Source organism: Cryptomeria japonica, chromosome 6 (genome assembly GCF_030272615.1).
Source record: "Cryptomeria japonica chromosome 6, Sugi_1.0, whole genome shotgun sequence".
NCBI classification, from domain to species: Eukaryota; Viridiplantae; Streptophyta; class Pinopsida; order Cupressales; family Cupressaceae; genus Cryptomeria; species Cryptomeria japonica.
Window position 1 is genome coordinate 627,244,709 of NC_081410.1, and position 8,299 is coordinate 627,253,007.

The 8,299-nt window shown below is 34.5% G+C and overlaps 1 protein-coding gene across 1 annotated transcript; it reads left to right on the top strand.

The window, feature by feature from the left end:
* The first annotated feature begins 4,653 nt into the window (after positions 1-4,653).
* LOC131068718 (G-type lectin S-receptor-like serine/threonine-protein kinase At2g19130) lies at positions 4,654-7,071 on the top strand. The gene has a single exon (XM_058003968.2). It carries the CDS (start codon positions 4,654-4,656, stop codon positions 7,069-7,071), a length of 2,418 nt encoding a protein of 805 aa, XP_057859951.2.
* The last annotated feature ends 1,228 nt before the right edge of the window (positions 7,072-8,299 follow it).

Sequence of the window (8,299 nt, forward strand, 5' to 3'; positions counted from 1 at the left end):
CATAAATAGATTTATTGCATTGGGAATGGAGGCTTTACATTAAAGGATAAAATCAAGGGTTCAAATTAGCTTACATGGGAAAGCTTTCTACTTGTTTGGAAGAATAATAATTTACTAACTCCTATGATGGATTCCTTTACTCCCATTCGGGACATTAAAAAAGTAGATATTAAAGAGAAATTTGAAATGGATTATTCAATGATGAACTCCTCAGTTAATTATTTGGGGCCAGCCGATGCTTATGTCAATGATTCAATGACTCCTCTGTGTCTCAAAAATGTTAGATCCCAGGAGAAGGATCCTCCTTTTGAGACTAAGCAGTGTTATTTGGATCATTTATTAAACCACCTTGATTTTGGGTGGGTTGGTAGGTTTTTATAAGTCTTTGTCTTTTGTAGTCTTTTTATAGTTCCTCTTGTTTGTTGGTGTGTGGTTGTGCTTCAAGTTTTATCCTTTTCTTTGTACAAGATTTGGAGTTCTTTCAAAACCCTACTTACTTAAACCAAAACAACCAATGCATAATAAGTGTTCATCAATAATTATTACTTAAACTCTTACAATAAAATATGCATTCCATATATACAATAAATATAAAATTTTAATTACACAATAATATATAATAAAATTTGAAAGAACAATCATTAAAAAAATTGCTAATGCAATTATTATCCAATATTTTTTTTAATTTTTTTTAAGAGTATCCATCCTGCAAAATTCGCCTGACTCATACCTTATGATGTTGGAACCTTGCACTCTGCAAGACTTGATCTCTAGTGGGCCCATTTGAAACCATTCAACTTCATCAATAAACCAAAGACCCAAAGACCCATTGACTATATATCCAATATTTTAAAGAACATATTTCAATTAAAAAAAATGGCTTAACTTGGTTTATATACATAGTAAAATATGTCATGCTTGGGGAAGGTTTTGGAATGACAAGAAGCGCAACTATTAAAAAATAATTTATTATTGCATTCTTTAAAATTAAAAAAGAAACAAATTATTGAAGCGTCAAAAAGCAGCTTTGGGCGAATATTTAGGGTGACAAGAAATTAATAAACACTTATTTCTTTATTGACAAAATACTTGAATGAATTTTTATATATTTTTAAATTTTTGTTGACTCACTAGAAGCGCAATATCTGGTTTAGACATTTAATGTATATTGACATTAATAGATTGAATGTGGATCTGATCATCTTTTCTCGATAGACCTTGACTTTGACCTTGACCTAATTTATTCGTGAAGTTCAATTAGATTCCACTCTTTTTCCTTCCACTCTTACGAGGTTTCATATTTAGAAAAACAGTCTCTACTCTTTCGTTGTGTTATCATGTACGTTGCCACTATTTCCACACTTGCTTCACGACTTCCTAACAAAATTATCAAGGATTGGTACTTTTCTAATACTCATTCGTAGTCATGTTTCTCTACCATAATTTTATAATTTCTTGGACAAGTCTAATTGGTAATTTGTCAAAATGAACTTGATCTTTAGCTTCTAGACCATTTGGTCCTACTTTTCAATTCTAGGTTTCACTCCTTCCACCATACAACACTATGAATTATAATTTTGGTCTTATATAAATAGACAATGTTCACATTGTCAAATTTCCCTTCTAAATCAATTATCAAATCTATTAGTTTATTTTTAATCAAAATCTTACAATAGTTTAGAATGTTCATTAAGATTTTGTTGTCAAAACTAATGAATTTTAGAATTCTTTCTTCCTCTTTCTTCCTTGCTCTCTTCACTTGTTTCTAGAAATCAACTTCTTACTCTTCATTACTTTTCTTGTCTTTATGGTTAGGGTTTTTTTAGCAATCTTTCTTAAATGCTACTATTTTTCATATTATTTAGCATCTCAAAAATCTCTTGCATTCTTCCATCAACATTAATTATTTCACACCCTCATTGTGGTAACATACTAGTTAACTTGGTGAAAACTACTTTAGATTGAGAATCTACTCATAATCTTCTATGCAAGCCTCATTGTTGGTGCTTAGCTTACAAGATTCTTGTGAACAATCATATCTCAATGATCTATCTGTAACTGGTAATTTATTAAGGATGTTCTACCCAACACTCTCAATTGGAAGATTCCCTTCTCCTTCAATACTCAAACATTATACTCTAGTGCTAATTGATGCAATCATTCATAGAGAATACCATTAAAGATTATGCAACCATGCAAAAAGACTCATAACAACATTAGGTACTAGAAAATTTAATAATAAATTCTTAATTTATTTTATACTTGTATAATCATTGTCATGATGAAAAAATAGCCATAATGTGCTTCCAATATTCTAGGCCACAATCTCTTTGTGGTTCTCAACATGTATCCTCAAGGACTAATAAAACTCCACAAATACCCATCTACTAATATAAACTATAAATAAATCATCATAAACAAAATAACCACAATTGTGCAAAGCCTCTACCCTGAGAGATGCTTACAAATAAGTTAACAAACAAATAACTAAAATAAATCTCAAAGTCAAATCTAGGAATCATTTAAGTAAAATCCCAATTGCAACAAAATGTGGTAATTGTTTATCATAAACTAGTAACCAAAAACTTCATAGACAAACAAATAACTAAGATAAACCTCAAATTTTTCTCTTCTGTAGTTATATGATATATCTATGATTCCCAAGGATGCTCCTACATTATTGATATATTTCCTTGTCGGTCTTAAAAAACTGATAAATAATCTCGTAGAGGTTAGATTCACATCTCGAGTCTAGCAATAAAACTTCTATTACACCACAATATTTAAAAGGATTAGAACCAACATCATCCACCCAATGATTATGTCACAACTTAACCTAATGGTTGTAGCTAGCATAAAGTTCTTTACAAAGGATCATCCTCTTACTTGATGTGTGATATTAGATGAAATTAAGTAATTGTTTGCATTATATTAATTGTTTAGTGCATTAGAATGCTTGTAATATATTGAATCATCATGATGAAAGGAAAAATACATTGAAAAAATTTATTACAATTATAAATTACTACAAGAACATCAAAATTAACATGGAATATAAGGGGACTAGTTCAAGGGAAGCTTTAGCAAATGGTTGTGCCAATGAAGCCACTCATTCAAGTACTTTTGATAACTAGCTAATTGAAAAGGTGATGTTTTTGAAGAGTGTTTGCAATTTGATGTTTGACCATCATGTAGATTATATTCCTCTCCATCATTTGATAAATTTGAAATGAATTGGAAGGCAATCTAATCGATCTCAACATTTGTTGTTGAGACTCAAATACTTTGATCTCATTTGATGAGACATAAAAGATGAACTACTATGATACCAAGAATCCTTATCTTTGGTGGTTTGGGGCCTAACTATTCTCTAGATGAGGATATTATATGTGTTGTGTACATCTTGAAGTAATATGGAGATGAAGGAATAGACAAAAGAAATATGTTATGAGTCCATTCTTATATTTGATAGTATTCAATGTATAAATAAAGTGGGAATTCTAGACATAGAAACCTATTATTTTTAGGAGAGAAATAATGCACGCAAAGAGAAAATTCCAATAATAGACAACACACAACACATGATATGTCTAATAAATTTATCCTGCCTTTCACCAAAAGGCTTGTATAGTGTCTTCTTCATATATATTTAAGAACGCTAAATCTATAAAATAGATGTTAACAAGGCCCTTTGCTTTTATAGCTAGCTTTATCCCAATTAACTTGAGATACTATAGTAGGATTAAGTCTAGATGAAATATCTCTTAGGTCACTATTTATGAGCATATCTTCTATCTTGAGCTCCCACAACTCAATGTTACTACCATCAATCTCTAAATCTCTATTATTAGCATCTTTGCATGCTTGTAAGTGACAATTGCACGAAATGTATAAAAAGACATTTTTTACATATTCTTTTCATTAAATTACAATCTGAAGCTTTTGTATAAAGCTTTATGTTTTAGTATTGTTACAAACTTTTAATAATATTATTTACCAACTTGAATTTGTGAATTTAAAAATATGTAAATAATATTTTGTCATTATGTATATTTACATATTGATATTTGACTTTCTAAAATTGATAACTTTTATGTAACTTTTAGCCTTATATGTTTTATCAAACTCATATTCAAGACAGTATGCATTAACTACGTAATTAAAAAAAATTAGGGTGCAAATTATTTAGAAATTTGTTGTTTGATTCTGAACTTAAGATGTGCGGAATTCAAATTATATAAATTTTATATTGTAAAAATAAATGCATGTTCCATGGGGCGAACATTTAGCGTGTTATCGTAGTGCGACTATTTAGGATGACAAGATATATTTCACTAAAAAATAACTTATCTACCAGTTTCTATATATTTTCAACTATCCGTTTACCCATCAGAATCGCGATTGCTTGTTTAGTCCTTTTCCTCATAGACCTTCATGTAGATTAATATTAATAGATAGAATAGGCATCACTTCATATTTTCTTGATAGACCTTGACCTTGACCTTGACGTAATTTCTCAATCAGATTCTGCTCATTTTTCTAACTCTGTTCATATTCAGAAAAACCGTCTCTTAACTTTCTTTGTATTCCTATTCTACTCCTATATATTCTGATCAACCCAAAACAAAGAAAAAACATATCAAGTTCAAGAATATGGAAAAGGGAATTAGAAACGGTCTGCTCTTCGCTCTTACTGTGCTAATTATATTTCACCACTGTGACGAATGCACTGCTGATGGGGGGGATACTCTCTCCTTGGGTGCCTCACTAGGAGAAAATCAGACAGTAATTTCAAAGAGTGGAACGTTTGCATTGGGATTCTTCAGCCCAAATGGAACCTCCAACTGGTATATTGGCATCTGGTATGCTAAAGTGGCACAGAAGACGATTGTGTGGGTGGCTAACAGAGAGACTCCGGCAAAGAAGAGACCTGGCGTTTTGAAGCTGTCAACACAAGGTGGTCTGGGACTCTTTGACGCAGAGGGTGCGTCTCTTTGGTCGGTTAACATGTCCAACAAGGCTTCCCGGGCTGTGATATTAGATTCTGGCAATTTTGTAGTGCTGAGCGGTGGCATTAAATCTGAGATGGTTTGGCAGAGCTTCGACCATCCCGCCGATACCTGGTTGCCAGGGATGAAGATCGGAGGAAAGAAAAAGCTTGTCAGTTGGAAGAACTCATTGGATCCAGCTCCGGGGCTTTTTTCTCATCAGATGGACCCGTCAGGGATCAGACAATTTGTGATGAGATGGAAGAATTCTGTACAGTACTGGGAGACCGGAGCTTGGGACGGCAAACGTTTCAGTCATCTTCCGGAAATGTCGTTGAAAGGATCATTCATTTACAGCGTTGAAAATACTACCTCTGACTTTTATATCAGCTATGCATTGTCTCCTGCTCTCAAAGTGCTCACACGTTTCGTCGTACACAAATCCGGACTATTTCAATTATATGCCTTGTTTGATAACACTACATGGAGTGCGACCTCCTCACAACCCAGAGATCAATGCAGCGTATATAATGTATGTGGCGCTTACGGAATCTGCAACTCCAACAATGCTCAGTTCTGCATCTGTGTGGAGGGCTTCATCCCAAGAAACGATCGCTCCTGGAGTTTGCAGGATTGGTCCTCAACTGGCTGTGTTCGACAGATCCCGTTAAATTGCGATGCCAGAAATGGAAGCTCTGACGGATTTGTCGTCTCAAGTGTAACGTTGCCTGATAATCAAGCTTCCTCATACCCTGCATCCACAAAGAAAGATTGCGAGAAAGCGTGCCTCCATAACTGCGCCTGCACTGCTTTCACTTTCAATCCGCCATCAGGACCATGCCAAATGTGGTCTGGAGATTTGCCGAGCATGCGCAATTCTTCATCAGAAAGCAATTCAGACGTCTTTATTCGATTAGCTGCCTCTGCACTTACGAAGTTTGATCATCAACGGTCATCCTCCAAACGCCAAACAACAGTAAGTATTGTGGGTGCAGTGCTTGGCGTTGTTGGTGCTCTTGGAATTGCTTTGTGTATCTATTCATTTTTGATGTGGCAGAGGTATCGGCTACGATCGATGCAAAAGCGTGCAGATTCCTCCAATTTCTTTCTTAAAATGTTTAGTTATAAGGAGTTAAAGATTGCAACGAGCAATTTCAGGGCTAAGCTGGGAAGTGGAGGATTCGGCTCAGTGTTCAAAGGAACTCTAACAGACGGCACGCTTGTAGGCGTAAAGAAATTGGAGGGTGGCTCAGGACGAGACGAGAAGCAATTCCGAGCGGAGATAAGTTCTCTTGGAAACATACAGCATGTGAATTTGGTCAAGCTTCTAGGATTTTGTGCACAAAGATCGCAGAGGCTACTGGTTTACGAGTACATGTCCAACGGCTCTCTGAATTCCTTACTTTTCAGTGGCAACACTGAAAGTAAACGGAAAGTGCTCGACTGGAAGACCCGATTTGAGATCGCGCTAGGCACTGCAAGAGGGTTACTTTATCTCCATGAAGAATGCAGAGATCGCATCATCCATTGCGATGTTAAGCCCGAAAACATTCTTCTGGACAGCGAATTGTCCCCAAAGCTCGCTGATTTTGGGATGGCAAAGCTTGTGGGTAGAGATTTCAGCCGCGTCCTGACCACTACAAGAGGAACGAGAGGGTACTTAGCCCCAGAGTGGCTCTCTGGTCTTCCCATCTCTCCCAAGGTTGACGTCTACAGTTTTGGTATGACACTCTTGGAAATCATTTCGGGCCGAAGAAATTTGGACACGAGCGTGCAAGATCCAAACAAGCATTACTTTCCCTCGTGGGCCGTAGCGCAGATTTACGAGGGGAATACAGTGAATATTGTGGAGGAGGGTGTTGTAGTTGCAGAGGAGGCAGATATAGAAGAGGTAAGAAGATCTATTGCTGTAGCTTTCCTGTGCATTGAAAAGGATGAGAATGTGAGGCCAAGCATGGGACAAGTGGTGCGGATGCTGGAAGGGAAGATGGACCCTCCAACTTCTCAGACTCCGAGGGATAACCATAGCGACGACGATGTTATTACTTGCAATAATGTAAATGTAAGTGGGGATGCAGTTTAAAATCGAGTAGGAGCTAAAGCTGCAAGTTCTTTCTGTCAGAATCATTTCAATTTCGTCTTTTTCCTGTAATATTTAGCCTAGCGAGATTTCCGTGTGATAGTCAGTTTCCGTCCTAGCAAGACATCTTTTATGTATCTGTTTTCCTTTTCATTGCATTCGTGTTCATTTTCTTTACTTTGTGTATGATGATATCTAAGTGTAGGATCTTTTGGAAATTTCCTATCGCATTTATTAATTTCTTTTTATCTTATGGAATGTTTCTTTTTCTTGACAACATTCATACAATTTATTCATCTTATCTTTTTTTAATTTGTATTTTCAAAAATCATTATCGAAATATACTTTTATGTTGATTTTTATTAACTATAAATATCAAATTTAAGCAACCCAACTTAAATATTGTATGACTAAAATTGTATACAAATAAATATTTACCATTATGAATATGTATTTATTAGTATTTGAGTTGAAGTAGTATCAAGATGGTTGATTTTTGATCAGTTTCTATGAGTCATCCTAGTTAGATGCAATGAATACTGAGTAGATCATTCATTCTCATGAAAGATGGGTTCATGTGAAAAAACATTGCTTAAATTTGGGTCAATGAGTTCAAAAACTATAAATTTGAATTTTAATAAAGTTTTTGATAAGGATAAATGGGTTTTACAAGGACCCAAAACCTAAAGTTTTACAATAGTCGGTCAATAGCCAATCTGTTTAGAAACAACAGCAAAATAGGAGAGCAACCCCAAACAAAAACAAAGACAAAAGAAACGCAAACAAACAAGCCAAAGCTTGACACTGTCAAAGTTGAATTTTAATAAAGTTATCATAACTTGACATTGCCAAAAAATACTCCTACATATTATAATTTATCATTGTCGGGATGATTCATTCTTGTAACCATCATCTAAATGCAATGGTTACTAAGTGCATTGTTTGTTCTCATAAGAAGAGCTCACATGAATCATTACTGATGGAATATAGATCAAAACTATAAAATTGAATCTTAATATTGAACGATACCGAAAAAGAAATACTTCTGCTCATTAAAGTATATGATTGTTAAGAAACTATTTCACTTTTAGTATTATCACCATATGCTTGCGCGCTTGATTAGCTCCAAAAGTATATTTGCCTGTAAAAACAATGATATTAAGAACACACATTTTAATCACTGATTTCTATTATTAAACAACTGTCAAAAGTATCTTTTCTTCTGCTATTT

Bases quoted from the DNA above. Each gene is read 5' to 3' on its own strand.
- LOC131068718 (XM_058003968.2), top strand. From the start codon at position 4,654: ATGGAAAAGGGAATTAGAAACGGTCTGCTCTTCGCTCTTACTGTGCTA.